General features: G+C 37.1%; 1 protein-coding gene across 7 annotated transcripts in view; it reads left to right on the top strand.

Annotated features, from left to right (window-relative positions):
* The first annotated feature begins 982 nt into the window (after window positions 1–982).
* CMTR2 (cap methyltransferase 2) overlaps window positions 983–19486 on the top strand; it is a 55938-nt gene continuing 37434 nt past the window's right edge. For 2 of the 7 annotated variants that reach the window (XM_017953549.3, XM_017953548.3), the window contains exons 1-4: window positions 983–1343; window positions 1851–1933; window positions 4579–6109; window positions 12202–12335. In XM_017953549.3, coding sequence (XP_017809038.1) covers window positions 4598–6109; window positions 12202–12324 — 1635 coding nt within the window. In that variant the 5' untranslated portion in view covers window positions 983–1343; window positions 1851–1933; window positions 4579–4597 and the 3' untranslated portion in view covers window positions 12325–12335. The other 5 variants (XM_021932152.2, XM_009196834.4, XM_009196835.4 and 2 more) reach the window with 5 other exon arrangements.

The following is a 19486-nucleotide window of genomic DNA, read 5'->3' as shown; positions in this document are numbered from 1 at the left end:
TCAAAGTGCTGGGATTACAGGCGTGAGCCACCACGCCCGGCCAAAATGCATGTCTCTTTTTAACGTTTGCTTTCTGGGCTAGGCGGCGTGGCTCACGCCTGTAATCCCAGCACTTTGGGTGGCTGAAGCCAACGGATCGCTGGAGTCCAGGAGTTCCAAACGAGCCTGGGTAAGATGGGGAGATGCCATCTCTCTAGGAGGATCTCTTGAGCCCGGGGAAGTTGAGGCTGAAGTGAGCCGAGATTGAGCCACTGCAGACCAGCCTGGATGAGAGTGAGACCTTGTTTCAATAAACAAACAAAGTTTGCCTTCCGTAAGGTTTATAATAACGTTTTTCTTCCATCCGCAGATATTAACCTGTTTCCCCACAGTCTCACCAACAGTGGCCATTACCAATGTTTTACATCTTTGCTAAACCGAGTAAAAAGAAAACTTACTGTTTTCATTTCCATTCTTGTCTAATAATAGTTTAAACAGCTTTGTATATCCTTACTATTTGTCTAACTTTAACTTTTTTGTGTTTTGGGAGGCCTGTTCTAATCTTTGCTCATTTTCCTTCTGGGGTTGTTGGCCTTTTTCTTACTGGCTTATTAAGGAACATAATTAATATATATTATGTCATGTATATATAAACAATCTTATCTCGCAGTTCCCTAGTTTGGCTTTTAACCTCCTATTGTCTTTTGAGCTGCAGTTTTAACCCAGTCTGTATAGGAACTAACATCTGTCCAGAAGCGCCTGAAAGCCTTTGGGGCCAGCGGCCAGTGGGCGGAACCAGCACGTCCTGACAGATTTGCCCGGTCCCTTTCCTCCCTCCCCTCCGCCTCCCCTCCCCCTCCCCTCCGCCTCCCCTCCCCCTCCCCTTCACCCCCCTCGGGGGCGGAGCCAAAGAACGCTCCGCCTGCGTGCGCCGCTTCCGTTGCCATAGCGACCGGGGGAGGGAAGCTCGTGCTTCTGTACCCCGCGAAACAAAACCTAGGGAGCTGAGGCCTACGCGAGGCGAGAGTCGCCGGCGTGCGTAACGTTGGCGCACGTGACTCCGGCCCGGGCTACAGGGCGCGTGCGCAGTGGGACTTGAGCGCCCCTGGTCCTTGTCTGGCGGCTTTCGGCTGCTGCGCGGCCCTGAGGTGGGACCGGCTTCCCGGTGCCGCGAGGGCGCGACCGGACAGCCTTCCCACCCGTCCAGCGCACCACCTCCTTGCCTTGTGGCTGGAGGCACCGCGGACCCAAAGGGAGCGACCATCCCGGGAAGCAGCCCCGAGAGCGGAAGTGCAGAATGGCTTCTTCGAGGGAGTAAAGTGCAGCCTCCCTAGACACTGGGGCGCTGGTGGGCGTGGGCGAAGGTAATCCAGGCCTGGGTACGATCCCGGGCCCTCCTTCGACTTCCCAGCGGGTGAGCCAGGGGCTGGGACCGAGTTTCCTCCAGGTCAGGGACCGGGCCTCTGGAGTGGGGTTTGGGACTTGACTAGATGAAATGATATCTGGGGTGCCCAGCCCAAAGTCAGCCCTGATACTCACTGGCCATTGTTTTCAGTTGCTAGTAGGAGGAGTTGGCGCAAGCACTTGGAAGTCCTTTGTAAGTGTCAGTTGAGAGGTAAAAACTGTTGATGAGATCTTGTGGGTTTTGTTTTGGGTTTACGAATTTTACAAGTATTTCCTTGCGCGGGGGCTACATAACTGCCTACTTGAGTTTGCAATATGAGAATGGTAATAGCGATCCACTTAGCAGAATTATGATGCCACAAAGCTCAATGGAGTGTTTAATGAAAGGCTCAGAGGATCATATACTGGAAATTTTTTCCACACGCTGTAAGCAACATAGTTTTTTTTTTTTTTTTTTTTTTTTAAAGTCATGCATTTAAGTGCTGAAGTGAAGTTGAGGTGCACTATTATGACTCATATTCAGAACCTGAAGAGAGAGATACCTATTGTGGTAAGTATGATATCCACTCATTTATTCAGTAAATACTTGCTGAGTGCTTACAGTGTACCAGGCAGTGTCCAACTTCTTGGACACTTCTTGTTTTGTAAACAAAACAAAGATCTCTGCCCTGTGGAGCTCACATTCTAGTTTGGGGAAGACAAATAATAAACAGTAAACATGAAGCAAGTTATAGGTTGGAAGGACATGAGTACCATAGGAGAAAAATACAGCGAGATAAGAGGCATGGAGAATGCAAGATGCAATCTTAACTTAGGTAGGCTTCACTGAGAAAATGACATTTGAGCAAATATTGGAAGGAGGTGAAGGAGTTAGCTACGCTGATAGCTGGGGAAAGAGCATTCCAGAAGGAGGGACAACCAATGCAGAAAGACTTTTGGCTTGGAATGTGCTTGGTGTCTTCAGTGAATAGCAGAAAGGCCTGTTTGGCTGGAGTAGTGAGTAAGGGAGTAGTAATAAATAAAAATTAGGTGGCAACACAGCAAAAGTATAGTCAGAACGGTGGAGTGTCTGAATCACTTAAGTTGTCCTCATGTGAAGGTAATTACCTATTAGCTTAGGTAAGATTTCACAGCTTAACTACAGCCATTAATTAGTATGTGAAGTTAATGACTAAAATTAGACTTTTTCCAAAATAGAATATAGATGAGATCTAAACATGGCTGTCATTTCCAGCAAGCACAATGCAAATTAAGACAGAGGAGCTTGTTGTAAAAAACTTTTATTTGCCCTTATTTAAGATTTTAGTGAATGTGGAAACACCTCAGTTTTGTCTTCCTTTAGAAGTTTGTCTAAATATAGCTCTACCAGTAAAAAACAAACAAACGAAAAACAGGCATAGTGGCTGACACCTGTAATCCCAGCACCTTGGAAGGCTGAGTTGGAGGGACTGCTTGAGCCCAGGATTTTGAGAGCAGCCTGGGCAACAGAGCAAGACTCCATCTCTACAATTTTTTTTTTTTTTTTTTTTAAACTGGGTGTGGTCGTGCACGTCTGTAGTCCCAGCTACTTTGGAGGCTGAGGTGGGAGGATCCTTTGAGCCTGGGAGGAGGTCAAGGCCTCGGGGAGCTATGACCTGTGCCACTGCGCTCCAGCCTGGGTAGCAAAGTGAGACCCTGTCTCAAAAAAATTTTTTTTTAATCTAAATATAGTGTGGCAAACAAATGACTAAGAAGACACCTGTTACTTCAGGGAAATTACAAACTGGTAGAGTAGACTTGCAAATAATTTAAACATAAAATAAAGAATGAAAAAAGTGTGCTAAAAGAACAATACAAAGTAAATGCTAAAAGACACATCATTTGAATATTATTGTATGTATTACGGCAGTAGTTCCCTTTATTTCTCATTTTGTCCTTGAACATCTTTTCTGGAATGATGATTTGATTGTCAATTTTTTCATATTTAACAAATTTAGATTTTTTGGAAAATCATTTGTAGAACGCATTGTATATGCTAAATAAGTGCAGAATTTATGAACTAGAGCATCTGTTGTTTAACATTACACTAACAGGTACCATGTAATACTCATTGCTCTCCCTGCTGGAATTCGTAACTTTTCCAAAACTCTGCCATTAAGCCATACTTCTCATATCCTTTTTCCTCTTCAGAAGGAAGAGGTTTCTTTGTTTCTGGTTTCTTTGGCAGTGTTGACTGCCAGAGTATGTAGAGTGACTATTTGTAATTTGTATATTTAATACGTATATTTCTTCAGTATAAAATTCTGCTGTCCAAGTGTTAAGAAGTTTTAGTGGCTAGAAGAAATAATGATATTTTATGGTGGAAGTGTGGAGCTGTCTGAACCATATGAAAACCAGGGATCTGTAGTTTGAGACATACCAGGGTAAACTGTTGGTCAGTTTCAGCATCAAACAGAAAAAGGCTAACCACTCAAGTATAGCACAGTTTACAAGTAGTATGGTGATGAACGTTAGTTGATGACCTATGTAGGTGATTGGTACCACCAAAGTGCCTGTCTTAGAGAATGAAATCTGGACAGAGGATGTATTCAGCAATCCTACTAGGCGGGTAAGTGGCTTGTGGCAGGATCAGTACTGGGTTCAGGTGCATGATCCTTTCCCTGAAGGAGGTAAGGTATGATGGGAACTAAAAAAAACAAAAAGTCACATGTTGGAGCTTGAACAAAGGTCATGTCCAGCAATGAACCTCTAAGGGTGTGTTTGTTTGAGGTCATGTAGGTTTTGTCACAGCCATTGGTGTGAAGAACTTTGGGGAAGAGTTAGATGGGTTACTATGATAATCAGAGCTGTCATTCACTGACAATTATTCTTTGTTATATTTTTTTATATGCTAGTATGTTTTATCTTCTTCTTAAAAAATGATAGGCTTTTTTTTTTTTTTTTTTTTTTTTTAAATGAGAAGAAACCAAATGCCAGAGATGGAATTTGCCCAAGGCTGCTTATTAAGCCATAATTAGCAAAGCTGGAATTTGAACCCAGGTCTTGGATATCAAAACCTTTTTCATTATTCCAAATTACCTGGTTAAATAACAGAGTATGCTGACTTTAGCCTTCACATTTTATGGAGTTTGTCATGAGTGTGATCATATTTGCTGCTCATGAGATTTCACTCACTAAGAAATTTGATTCATTTAATTATGTGTTTTCTCTTCCTAGATTTTAATTTGATTTGAAAATGAGTAAGTGCAGAAAGACACCAGTTCAGCAGCTAGCAAGTCCCATGTCATTCAGCCCAGATGTTCTTGCTGACATTTTTGAACTCTTTGCCAAGAACTTTTCTTATGGCAAGCCACTTAATAATGAGTGGCAGTTACCAGATCCCAGTGAGATTTTCACCTGTGACCACACTGAATTTAATGCATTTCTTGATTTGAAGAACTCCCTAAATGAAGTAAAAAACCTACTGAGTGATAAGAAACTGGATGAGTGGCATGAGCACACTGCTTTCACTAATAAAGCAGGGAAAATCATTTCTCATGTTAGAAAATCTGTGAATGCTGAACTTTGTACTCAAGCATGGTGTAAGTTCCATGAGATTTTGTGCAGCTTTCCACTTATTCCACAGGAAGCTTTTCAGAATGGAAAACTGAATTCTCTACACCTTTGTGAAGCTCCAGGAGCTTTTATAGCTAGTCTCAACCACTACTTAAAATCCCATCGGTTTCCTTGTGATTGGAGTTGGGTAGCGAATACTCTGAATCCATACCATGAAGCAAATGATGACCTCATGATGATTATGGATGACCGGCTTATTGCAAATACCTTGCATTGGTGGTACTTTGGTCCAGATAACACTGGTGATATCATGACCCTGAAATTCTTGACTGGACTTCAGAATTTCATAAGCAGCATGGCTACTGTTCACTTGGTCACTGCAGATGGGAGTTTTGATTGCCAAGGAAACCCAGGTGAACAAGAAGCTTTAGTTTCTTCTTTGCATTACTGTGAAGTTGTCACTGCTCTGACCACTCTCGGAAATGGTGGCTCTTTTGTTTTGAAGATGTTTACTATGTTCGAACATTGTTCCATAAACTTGATGTACCTGCTGAACTGTTGCTTTGACCAAGTCCATGTTTTCAAACCTGCTACTAGCAAGGCAGGAAACTCCGAAGTCTATGTCGTTTGCCTCCACTATAAGGGGAAAGAGGCCATCCATCCTCTGTTATCTAAGATGATCTTGAATTTTGGGACTGAAATGAAAAGGAAAGCCCTCTTTCCCCATCATGTGATTCCTGATTCTTTTCTTAAGAGACATGAAGAATGTTGTGTGTTCTTTCATAAATATCAGCTAGAGACTATTTCTGAGAACATTCGTCTGTTTGAGTGCATGGGAAAAGCGGAACAAGAAAAGCTGAATAACTTAAGGGATTGTGCTGTACAATATTTTATGCAAAAATTTCAGCTGAAACATCTTTCCAGAAATAATTGGCTAGTAAAAAAATCTGGTATTGGTTGTAGTACAAATACAAAATGGTTTGGGCAGAGGAACAAATATTTTAAAACTTATAATGAAAGGAAGATGCTAGAAGCCCTTTCATGGAGAGATAAAGTAGCCAAAGGATACTTTAATAGTTGGGCTGAAGAACATGGTGTATATCATCCTGGGCAAAGTTCTATTTTAGAAGGAGCAGCTTCCAATCTTGAGTGTCACTTATGGCATATTTTGGAGGGAAAGAAACTGCCAAAGGTAAAGTGTTCCCCTTTTTGCAATGGTGAAATTTTAAAAACTCTTAATGAAGCAATTGAAAAGTCATTAGGAGGTGCTTTTAATTTGGATTCCAAGTTTAGGCCAAAACAGCAGTATTCTTGTTCTTGTCATGTTTTTTCAGAAGAACTGATATTTTCCGAGTTGTGTAGCCTTACCAAGTGCCTTCAGGATGAGCAGGTTGTAGAACCCAGCAATCAAATAAAGTGCCTGCTGGTGGGCTTTTCGACTTCCCATAATATCAAAATGCATACACCACTGGAAGTTCGACTCCTAGAATCAGCTGAACTCACAACTTTTAGCTGTTCATTGCTTCATGATGGAGATCCAACTTACCAGCATTTATTTTTGGACCGCCTTCTACATTCATTGCGGGAGCTTCATACAGGAGATGTTATGATTTTGCCTGTACTTTCTTGTTTCACAAGATTTATGGCTGGTTTGATCTTTGTACTCCACAGTTGTTTTAGATTCATCACCTTTTTTTGTCCCACATCCTCTGATCCCCTGAGGACCTGTGCAGTCCTGTTATGTGTTGGTTATCAGGACCTTCCAAATCCAGTTTTCCAATATTTGCAGAGTGTGAATGAATTGTTGAGCACTTCGCTCAACTCTGACTCACCCCAGCAGGTTTTACAGTTTGTGCCAATGGAGGTACTCCTTAAGGGGGCACTGCTTGATTTTTTGTGGGATTTGAATGCTGCCATCGCTAAAAGGCATTTGCATTTCATTATTCAAAGAGAGAGAGAAGAAATTATCAACAGCCTTCAGTTACAAAACTGAATATGTTCTTTGAGATTCAACTTTATGACTTCTTATAATTTGCCCAGTATTGCATCCTGTTGTTCTATTAATTTAAAAACCTTTTTATTTTGGGGGAAGGCCAACGTTTGCATCATTCAAAGTCTTAATTCTGGAAAACCATCCATTCTGATCTCTAGGATATATACACCTACAGGCATAGAGCTCTTCCACGTGGTGGAATCTATGCAGTGATAGATATTCACACTCTAAATATGAGGTGTGTGTATATGTGTATGGGTGGACACAGCCATGCTTACATATGCTGTTTAGTTGGTCTTAATCTGCTTAAGATTTGCATCTGTGTGCGTTTGTTCAGATTAGTTTTTTTTTTCCCCCCCAGCCGATTTCCTCTTGGTGGCTAATGCTGTTAGTGAATTTTCCAACTAATTTCCACTCATTGGTTAATATTGTTAATGAATTGATAGAGGTAATTGAGGAAAGGAAATGAGTGAGTCACTGTTCAGCAACACTGATTTCTGTTAACACATCAGTTATGAATTTCAGGGAATTCATCTCGCCAGATTCTTGATAACATGCCATTCATTGCCCTTAGGGGATTGACCCTATTTTCTTATATGGCTCAAATAAAACTAGTGTGCTGTTGTATGAATCTTTCACTGACTACACCGTCCAACTAAAAAAAGATAACGGGGCAGCTTTAAACCAAAGATTATGTTTAGAACAATGAAAAATTATTTGTTGTATCTAATACTTGCCTGTATCATGAAAAGCTTCATTCAGCAATGATGTAATAATTTTTAACTTCCAGGAAATAATCTGTGAATGGAAAGATTTTTTCAAGATTTTGAGATAGTGTTTAGTCTCATGTTGGGAACACATGAATGTGATGAATATAGTGAATACTAAAGAAAACTCTTCAGACTTTCAGAATGATGGTTTAGAATTTAAATTTTTAATCTTTACTGATTTTTTTTTAGTATGAAAATAGCACTTTACCAAAAGATTAGCCATGAAATGGTTATTTTGCCAGTTGCATTTGATTTCTTTTGTATTTGCAATGTAATGAGTCCTTTTATTTCTTCTGTATTTGCAGTGTAATGAGTTTTTGTGGCAAACTGTATTAAGCAATTTTTCATTATCTTGAAGTTCCATAAAGTGGAGAATATTTATATTCTCACATGCATTTTAGGCACTTTTGTTATGTGAAAATAGATGTATTTCTCATGCATTTGGTTAATAAATATTAATCTGAAAATTTTCATGTTCTTTGCTATTTTGAATTCCGTTACAGATTCATGAATAAAGTCATTACTAGAGAGATTTTGTGTTCATCTTTTTTAAAGGGAATTATGGAAGAAGTTAAAAATATAAGCTGGAAACAGACATTTTTAAAGGGAGCTTTGAATGACAGTTAATGTTCTTTCATTTTCTCTTATTTGCTTTCATTAAAATTTAGTCCTTAATATTGTAATATTTTTGGAAGATCTACTTCAGGAAAGAAACTGAATACTTAAGGGGGGTTGGGAGAGGAGTGTGTGGAGGCCTGGAAGTAGATTTTTGAAAGAAAGCTGATTTCCTACTGGTGACTCTAGGAAGCAATTCCAGTTGTATGATGATGGAAGTCTGATAGAAGGTTGATTACCAGGAGGAAAAAAAAACACTCTTAGAAAACCATTTTGCACTTAATAATCTTTATGCCTTGCTAAGTGGGATTCAATATACTAATAATGCAGCTTATTTTTTGCTTATTTTAACTATTTGATAAGAATGAAGTTGAAAGCATGGGTCCAGATTCTAGCATTATGACTGTCTTTAAGCCCTTCAAATAAGTATTGAATGCTTAGTGTTTTGTTGACTCTAATCTGTATTGGAATATGTAACACTGGAGTATTCTCAAGTGTACTTTGCTTTTAAACATGGCTTTTGGAATCAATTCCTCATCTGATTCATAGGATTCAAATTGTCTTAGAGATGACTTGAGGAAGGTTCAGATTGAACTGGATGTGTTAATAGATGACAGGTACTAATGATTTATATGAATTTCTCTTTGAGAGAAAGGAGAGAAAAAATGCTATTCAAAAGATGAATGGAAAGGTAGAAGAGGACAGGAAGAGATGAGAGTACGCATGTTTTACCAAGGTAGACTGTTCTTAAAAACTTTTTTCCACAGGTTTTGAGATTTTTAATTTGTAATGTCTATTAAAAAACAGATCAAATTAATTCCTTTGTAATCTGTTTAATTTCAACAAAACATACACTTAATGTAAGTATTATACTCTTAAAATGACAAATTATTATATGGAGATGGGACAGATATGCAAGACCTGGCTGCAAATTTGTTTACTACATAGTTAACACTGAAAAGAGAGATTCAATTATTTTATAGTAGGCTTCCCACACCTTTAAAAAAAAACTGGATAAAACATTTCAGGGTGATCTTAGGAACAAAACTCACTATAAAACAAAAATTTCAATATTGAAACAATATGAATATTTCAAATTCAATATTGAAATGGAAAATGAATTTCCATTTCAATGGTAAGCATTTTTTAGGGTTGGCCTAATGGGCCAAGTAGCAAGTAAACTCAAAACTTGACACTACATATGGTAACTCATAGTATGTAGGTATGTTTTAGGACATGTAATTAAAAGAATAATCCTCAATAGATGTATAATGGGTTGTTATTACTTTGAGCCTCTAATGCATTATTTAGTTTATATAAAATTGCAGGCCTTGAATAATGAGTTCTCCCCTGTCCCCTTATACTCTTATTGTCTGTTTAATATTTGCTTTTTCTTTGTTGGCCAAAACAGAAATGCAAATAACTTATTTTTGATAAGTATGAGTTTATACTGGAATGACTTGGGAGGAGGTGAAGCTTCTTTATGACCACAGATACATGAAAGTGCATTATTAGTGAAAAGTTTTAAAAATTATCTGTCATTAAGCATAGTTAGCATTTAATTTCACTCAACCCAGCCTGTGGCTGATAGTGTGGCTGAGCGGTCTAACTTCACTCAACTGAAAATTTTAGTCCAATCTGCTTGTGTTCAAATATAGGTTGTGTACTCATTTACAAATTGTATCCATGATAATATTTCTCTGAATTTTTTGAGATCTTGATCTTTGTGTCTTTTCAAAGCCATATCAACTAGGTGTGATCATTCTGTGTTCATACCAAGTGCAGCACATCAGTTTAGCTTGTTATGGGACAGGTAGTATTAATATTGTGGCCATATTTTAATTTATGACTTAGATTGTTGTGATTTAAGGAAAACATTTGTAAATAATTTTCTTTAAACTATTTGTGTTCATTACCTTGAAATATTCTACTGATCTTTGCTGATAAACATATTTTATGTGTTTCTGCATTTTTTTGCTATTTAAGATGGTGCTTTAACACCAAATTATTTTACTGGGCAAGACAGATGTGTTTTTTCTATCTACTTTTGAGAGTTTCTGTTTTGCTTCCATTGAATCCCAGCATTGAAAAATCTGTATCTATAATAGAATAGCTGGGAAAATTGAAAACAAGCAGAAATATTTTTGAGTGGATTTCTTTTTAGTAGGGTAAATAATACCCCTGCAACTACAGTAATGTTAATCTTTTTGGAGCTATTTCTCTTACTGCTTGCATCATTCAGTTTGAGCATTACTTTGAGTGATCTTACGTTGTTATGTCTTTTTTAATTTTCTTTTTTTTAGGATTATAAATTCATCAAGCACATGTGCTTATTGTGAATAAGTATATGACATGTACTTATTGTGTGTGCTGTATCATCAATATAGATTTCTACAGAATGTTATTTGATTTTGTTTTTATTATAGAAAACCTTCAAACATACACAAAATTAAAATGATGTAACAACCCCCACCCCCACCCCATGTACCTGCAACCCAGGTTTCGTAACTATCAGCATTTTACTGAACTTGTTTTATCCTCCACTTTTTTTCTTGGAGTATTTTAAATTCATGAAATACATATCTCTACATACATACAGACATACAAATACATATCTTTCACAGATAAGCAATTTACCACACCTAACAATATCACCCAATACCCAGTCCATGTTTAATAACCATTTTCAATATCACCCAATACTTATTTTCCAGGTTGTCTCAGAAATACCTTTTTATCATATTTTTTTCCTTTCAGATAAGGAGCCAGATAAGGCTTCTTGTGTTTATTTGATGTCTCTGAGGTCTCTCTTAATCGATTTAGTCCCTGTCCCCAAGCCCAGCCCCAACATTTTGTTTGCCATGCCATTTAAACTGCTGAGGAACTGGTTATTTGTCCTGTAACCATTTTTATAATCTGAATTTGGCTGATTAGTTATTTGTGATTGCTTTTTAATTGCATTTCTATGCCACAGATTTCCTATAGATTGGTAGGTAGATCTGCAGAATTGATTGCTTTTGGCAAGAATAGTTCATGAGGGTGGTGTGTACTTTCTTTTCGTCACTTCACAAGCACAAAATGGCTAGCTGCCTCCCTCAGTGATATAAAGGTTAATCAGTTTAGATGTTGTCAACCTAATCCATCAGTTAAGTTTTCTATCTTTCACTTAATAGGTTTAGCATTCACTGAATATCGATACTAGCTCTATTTATTAAGGGTTGCAAGCAGTGTTTTCCTAACCATATTCCTTCTGAATTAATTGAACTTTTATGAAGATGACTTCATCAACTATTTTTTTCTGAAGTAGTTTCAGAAAGATAAATTTGTATCTTAGCAACCTTGAAAGGTGACCAATGAGATTTCTTTGTTGTGGTTGTGGTTGTTTTTAAACTCTCTAGGAACTCATGGTTGGTTGTATACTGGATCTATTTTAATCAATTATGACTATTCTTACTTGATGTTCAAATTACTCAAATTTGGCTTGGGTGGGTAGGGGAAGGGCTCCTTCATGTTGATGCCTATGTCATGTTTTAAAATGTAATTCAACAGTCTGATAGCTTTCACACATTCTGGCATAATATGCGCCTGTTTCATTGTGTATATTTTCTTCCCAGAGCTGACATCCCTCTGATTTTAGTGGCTATAGTGCAGTGGATCTCAAAATGTTGGGCCTCAAAATTTAGTCTCTCAATAATTATCAAGGAACCCAAAGAGCTTTTGTTTGAGAGTTATATCTGTTTATATAATTCATGTCAGGAATTAACACAAATTTTATTAATGTTAATATAACTGATAAAACTATTACATGTTATAAATAATTTTTTATGAAAAATATCTTTCAAAACAAAATTTAGAAATGTGATATTGTTTACATTCTTACAAATCATTTTTATGTTTTTATAATAGGAGACAGCTGGATTCTCATCTGATTCTACATTCAATCTGTTGGAATACATTGTTTTTGTTGAAATATTTAAGAAAATATGGCCTCATAGAGATATGAAGTTGGGAAAGGGAGGAGTATTTTAATAACCTTTAAGGTAATTATGGATTTTTTTGATGTTACATCAAAATTTGGCAGGTAGTAGTTTCTTAAACATTGGTTGCAATGAAGAATCAAGCTATACTATGAATTTTTTGGACTCTTACACTAAAATCTATTGATCTGTCTTGCACTTTGAATGGATCATTTACCTGTATGTGGTTTTTTTTAACACCATGAATTTGTCATTTGAAAAATATTGGTTCACTGAGTTATGCAGATCATGCAAATGTTGACATATTTGATTATACATTATGCAAAAAATTACATTTTAAAACATCACCACTGATCTCATCAAACAAATCTAAGTATTGGGAAGCTGTCAGGCTCAGAGTGATGGACACAAGTTTTATAAAATTCTAAGTTTTCCTTGAATGCTCAAATTTTATCATGTCAAAAAATACTGACAGTTGTTTTCCTTGAAGTGCTTGCTCACTTTATTCATTTTTGAGAAAATATCTGCCAAATACTCAAGTTTTAATAACTATAGTTTGCTAGTTTTTCTTTCCAGTAAAAGTGGTGTTTCATGAAAAATGCAGCATTTGACTTTGCAACTCAATTACACAAATGCTTTTCCTGGAGGCACGCATTCTGTTTTGGTGTGCAGCAAGAGCTTTATGTGTACACAACTTTCCGTTTCTTCACCAATATTATTAAAGTCATGTACTCTTAAGAGCAAGACTTAATACAATTAATATTTTTTGCTACTTCATCAAGGACCTTCTTAAGTAAAAATGGCTCCCTCTGACCCCCATTATGAGCATGTATGATGAAGAATACAATGCCTACTAGTATAGTTTGGTGCCCTGCCTTGATATGTGCTAAGGCAACAGCAGTTTTGCTCACCACTTCTTTGTACCATCAGTGCAACTACTGACATTGTGAAAACGGGAAATGATGCATAATGTCTTGGTTTCAATGCAGGCAAACCCCAAAATTGGGGCTCAGCCTAGGAGGGTTCTTGGCTTCACACAGGATATAATTCATGTGTGAACCAACAGTGCAACGCCAAAGCAAGTTTATTTGAACAACAGACAGCAGCAGCAGCCCTGTGGATTGCTGGCTAGCAGTATATATGGCTATTCCTTGACTATATGCTACATAAGGGGCATGTTATTCATGACTTTTCTAGAAAAGAACTGGGGAGTTCCTGGAACCAAGGATTTCTACCCTTTTAAACCATATAAGGTAACTTCTAGGGGTTGCCATGGCATTTGTAAACTGTCAAGTCACTGGTGGGAGTGTCTTTTAGCATGCAAATGCATTGTAATTAGCATATAATGAGCCATGAGGGTAACTAGAGGTTGCTGTAGTCACCATCTTGGTTTTAGCTGGTTTTGGCTGGTTTCTTTGCCAAGTTGGGTGCTGGGAACACAAGTCCTGCTGATCTCCTGTCTCAGTTTTACCATGAAAATAGTTTTGATCTCACAGACCCTTGAAAAGGTCCTTGGGCCACACTCCTAGAACTGTTACTTTAGTGTTTCCCCATTAGGTGCTGATTTTTTAGTTTACTATTTTTATTAAGGAGGTTTTCCTAATTTTGGGGGTTTTTAAAAAACATAAATGTTTGTTTAAATGTTTCAATTTTTTGAATCAGTGGATATGAATATATTGTCTTTAATTCTGTTTTAATTACATTATTTCTTTGCTTTTCTTGTCTAAGGACTGCTGTGAATGTATGCTGTATATTAGCACCTGTCTTCTGTATCTGTTACTTTCTCTTAAATTATTTTTTATCTTTTTATTTTTGTTTGATTTTTAATTTCCTTTTTCTATTTCTATTACTGTTTTCCATTATGTATATTAGCTCTTATGTTTAACATTTATATGTGAAGTAATTGGTTTCTTCTTATTTCCTTACTGATAAAAGAAAAACTTCAACTGAATTAAATTTAAAGGAGTTTAATTCAGCAATAGAAAATCTGTGAATTGGGCAGCCGCCTGAGCCAGAGTAGGCTCAGAGACTCTCAGTGCAGCCATGTGGTGGAAGAAGATTTATAGAAAGAAAAAGGAAAGTGATATACAGAAAACGCAAGTGAGGTACAGAAACAGCTGGATTGGTTACAGATTGACATTTGCCTTATTTGAACAGGGTTCAAACAGTTGGCTACATTTGATTGGCCAAAACTCAGTGACTTGCACAAGCGTAAGCTATGGTCTGTTTATATCTCCACTTGTTATAGTTCATGATGTACAGAGAAACCTTTAGGACGAACTTAAAATATGTAAGGTGGCAGCTTCAGGCTAAACTTGATTTAACATTACTGAGTTCAATTTTTTTTTTAAATCTTCCTGCTGACTAATCATATAAACTGTATTTTTCTGTTTTAATTTATGTTGTTCTTTTAGAGCTTCTATTTTCTTCTTTAATATCACTTGAATCCATCTTGCGACTTTTTTTAGTGTGTTTTCTTTGTGGTATGTTTCTCATATCATTTTCTGCCTTTTCCTTGCAATATCACTGTATCTAGGTTTAATTACAATCATTTTCTATGGCTCTTGTTTAAATGAGATTTCATTTTCCTGAACTTTTAGGAACTTTTATGTTCCTGTGTGATAGTGGAAGTGGACCAAAATAGATAGCTTTCCTAGCACAATATTTTCAGGGCTTTCTCCTTTAGTGTTACTTTAAAAGATTTTAAAATATGCCCTCTGCGTGTAGCCACCTTTATAGTGCTTTTTAAGCTCTGTCTTCCCTGGTTCCCTCCTTCACTAGTATCTGAACCTTCTCTTTTTTTTTTTTTTTTTTTAACCTCGTCTATGTCTGGTTTCTTTCACTCATTATGTTTGTGAGATTAATTTGTGTTGTTTCATGTATAGGATTCTATTATATAAATACATTACAACTTATTTATTCTACTATTGCCTGATACTTGGGATATTTTCAGTTTGGGCTCCTATAAACATTCTTCTATATACCATTTGATGCTCATATGAATGCATTTCTGTTGAATATTGGATTAATTATCTGGGGCTGCTATAACAAAGTACCACAAACTAAGTGACTTAAACAACAGAAATTTATTATCTCACAGTTCTGGTGGCCAGATCTCCAAGATGAAGATGTTAGCCAGGCCTATCCTCACTCTGAAGGCACTAAGGATCTGTTCCAGGCCTCTCTCCTAGCTTCTGGGAATGCTTTGACTTAGAGTAGCGTAACTCTAGTTTTCACAAGGAATTTTCCCTATGTGAGTGATTCTGGGTTCAAATTCCCCCTTTTCATAAGGATACCAGCTATCTACATTTGCAACAACTACTTCCAAATAGGGTCACATTCTGTGGTACTGGGGTTAGCAGTTCAACATACGAATTTTTGGCAGACACAATTTAGACCATAACAGGTATGTACCTAGAAGTGGAATTGCTAAATCATCAAGTGGCTCGTAGATACTACCAACAGTTTTCCACAGTAGTATACTAATCTACACTCCTAGTAGTCATGTGTCAGACTTCCAATAGGGTATAGTAATTTCTGGCAACTTACTTAGTTCAGTATAATTTCAAAATGAACAGAAGAATTGCAAGAATAGTACAAGTAACTCCCACATATCCTCTATCAAGATTAATCAGTTGTTTACGTTTTTCCCTATTTGCTTTATCATTCTGTGGGTGCATATAATTTTATTATCTGAACCATTTGAGAGTAACTTAGAGACATTTTGCCCCCTTAAATACCTAGGTATACATTTTCTAAAAACAAGGATATTCTCTTATATCACCACAGTATAATGATCAAAGTCAGACTATTTAACATTGATGGAGTACTATTATCTAATTCATAGTCCATATTCAAATTTCAATAAGTGTCTAATTAATGTTCTTTATAGCTCCTCTGCCCCTCTGTCCCTAGTCCAGATCCGATCCGTGGTCATTCATTGTATTGGTTTTTATGTCTGTTTAGTCTATTTGAATCTGGAAGAATTTCTCAGCCATTCTTTGTCTTCTTGGCCTTGGAATTTTCAAAGTGTTTAGTTCAGTTATTTTATATATTGGCTCTCAATATGCATTTGCTTTATGTTTCCTCAGGTTTTGATTCAAGTTATAGATTTTTGGCAAAACCCCATAAAACTGATAGTATTTCCTTTTCAATGCGTCATGTCAGGAGGCACAGGATGTTGGTTTTTTCCCAATGTGAGTAATGTTAACTTTGATCACTTGGTTAAGATGTTGTCTGCCAGGTTTCTCCATGACATTACTATCCTTGAGTTTACAGATTCTTTTTTGTGCCATCTTCAATCTGTTAATTCCATCTAGAAAATTTTTCATCTCAGATGTTTTAGTGTTCAGTTCTGTGATTCCCATCTGATTCTCTTTTATAGTTTCTATTTTTCTGCTGATATTCTCCATATGTTCATTTCATATGATCATATTTTTCTTTAAGTCTTTTAACCTACTTATAATCGTGACTTTAAATTTCTTTTCTACTAATTCTAGCAACTGGGTCCTTTTAGGGTCAGATTTTATTGACTGGTTTTTCTCTTAACTGTGGATTACAATGTACTGTTCCCTCACATGTCTAGTAATTGTTTTGGCCACCAGACATAGTGGGTGATATGTTGTGATAATTTCTGAATCTCTTGTATGACTCTGAAGAGTGTGGATTTTTGTTCTAATGGGCAGTTAACTTGGCTGGCTCAAATTCCAGACTCCTCCCATGTTTTGGGCAGCCCCTGAAAGTTCTGCTTAGTTTTTTCAGCCTTTCCAGCTGTTGTCATTTGCTGGCAGTCTCATAGTCTTCTCTGTGTATTTATAGTTCAAGGGTTCGTCAAAGATTGGGTAGGAAATATAGAGAGATTTTAGAAATCCTATTTCTTTGACCTCCTTCTTATTGGGATTCCCCCCTTTTCACCTACTATTGGAGACCCCAACTCTTATTATCTGACTCCGTAAGCCAATAGGATTACAGATTTCTGCTTGCATTTTAGTCTCCCCATGGGGAAAAGACTAGAGAGCACGCTTAAGCAAAAAGCCTTTGAAATACAAATATTCCTCCATCTTAGTTACCTTAGTTTAGAGGTCAGTTCCCCTCTAATTTCTGCCACCTTTTGGTCTGTCTCTCTCCAGTGCCTTCAAATAACTGTTTTCAAAAAAACATTTTGTTCACAGTTACAATTATCTGTTAGAGAGAGTTAAACCTATACAAGCTACTCCACTATAAATGCAGAGGTATTTTAGGACAGTAGTTGTTTTTAGCTTCTCTATACTTAAATTTAATTACAGTAATGAAAGTGGTTTTATTAATATAGTTCACACCTGGCCTAATAGTCACTAATTAGTCACCAAGGAACCTGTGGTATTTGAACACAGTTACTAATGCCTGAGCACGTCAGTTTTAGGAATATACATATTTCTGCTAATGTTGATTAAATCTCTTATGAAAATTGAGGTGGTGGGCCGGGCGCGGTGGCTCACGCCTGTAATCCCAGCACTTTGGGAGGCCGAGGCGGGCGGATCACAAGGTCAGGAGATCGAGACCACAGTGAAACCCCGTCTCTACTAAAAATACAAAAAATTAGCCGGGCGCGGTGGTGGGCGCCTGTAGTCCCAGCTACTCAGGAGGCTGAGGCAGGAGAATGGCGTGAACCCGGGAGGCGGAGCTTGCAGTGAGCCGAGATCGCGCCACTGCACTCCAGCCTGGGCGAAAGCGCGAGACTCCGGCTCAAAAAAAAAAAAAAAAAAAAAAAAAAAAAAAAAAAAAAGAAAATTGAGGTGGTACAGAAAACTTGGAGTTCATTTCAGGCTAAATAGGTCTCTGTGTGAAATAGCTGTATTATTGTATTTCTGGTTCCTAAATCAATTAGCAGAATAAGGGGCAAGTAATTAATGCTTTTTAATTTCCAAGGTTCCATTAACTAGACTTCCAGAGTTACACTGTACTTTGCTTACTTAAATATTATTTCTGCCCTTGTGCTATTGAAATGGCAGATAATATTAAATAATTTTTTTCCTGCAAACTCTGCAATTAAGGGGGTGAATTTTGGAGACTCTGATAGTTAGCAGAGGAATGTTAACTAGGATTTCAAAGACCAGGAATACAATAGTATACAGGAAAGTTGTGTTCTAGTCTTTGTATTTTAAAATTGCTTTGACTCACAAAGAGTTCCAAATTATGTCATCTGTAACATGTATTCAAGAATGTATAATTCAAGATATGCACGTTTCTTTTTTTCCCTCCAACTTTATTTTTTGAAAAATTTGAAACCTACAGAAAACATTCAAGAATTGTACAATGACTCTCTTATATCCTTCATCTGGATTTATCAATTTTCAACATTTGGAATTTATTGGTCAATTAGTTTTTACATATGGATATAGGCTTATTAATTTTGTTCCTGCAGAGAAATGTCAGTAATTGCTAAATTGCTCCCCATCACCTTTTAAGATTTGCCTGCCTAATTCCTGTTGCTTAAACCTTGTGACCTTCTTACCTTTCAGCCCACCCTCTCCCTTATCAGTTGATTGGACCAAGTTTGGTCAGCTATCTGGAATGTAAGACCAAAAGGTGATTTCAGCTGATCAGAGTCTTTTGCAATTGGAGAACTTAGAGAGAGGCAGTGAGAAGTGAGCTCTGAAGCTGTAAGTTTAGGAGCTGAAAAAATCCTGGATAGAGCATAACATACAAATTCATTGTGTGTATGTGTGTAATTTTTTTTTCATGGCTGGCTTTACTCTATCCTTAAAATTTCAGCTCAAATGTCATCTTCTCAGAAAAACTTTCACAGATCACCTAAGCCCTAGTCCCATTCACCTTCCCTGACCATCACCATTCTGTAACACAGAATCTGGTTTTGTTTTTCTTAGTATGAGTCATTTATTTATGTACTTATTATTTCTTCCATTCCAGTCTCTCTGTTTTTTATTTCATTTTCTTGCCATTTTGCTCTAGCTAGAACTTCCACTATGATGTTGAGTAGGAGTGCTGTGAGGAAGTACTTCCTTACCTTAGTCCTAATCTTAGGGAGAAATGGTCTTTTATCATTATGGTATTAGATATAGGGTTTTTCAGTGAAAGTCCTTCATCCTATTAAGAAAGTTTCCTTCTATTCCTATTTTTTTGAGATTAAAAGAAAACACATGAATGGATGTTGACTTTTGTCAAATGCCTTTTCAGTAACCGTAGAGGTGACCATGTGGTTTTTCTTCTTTAGA

Source organism: Papio anubis, chromosome 18 (genome assembly GCF_008728515.1).
Source record: "Papio anubis isolate 15944 chromosome 18, Panubis1.0, whole genome shotgun sequence".
Classification (NCBI taxonomy): Eukaryota; Metazoa; Chordata; class Mammalia; order Primates; family Cercopithecidae; genus Papio; species Papio anubis.
Note: the sequence above shows the minus strand (reverse complement) of the source record. Positions and strands in the feature narration are given on the sequence as shown.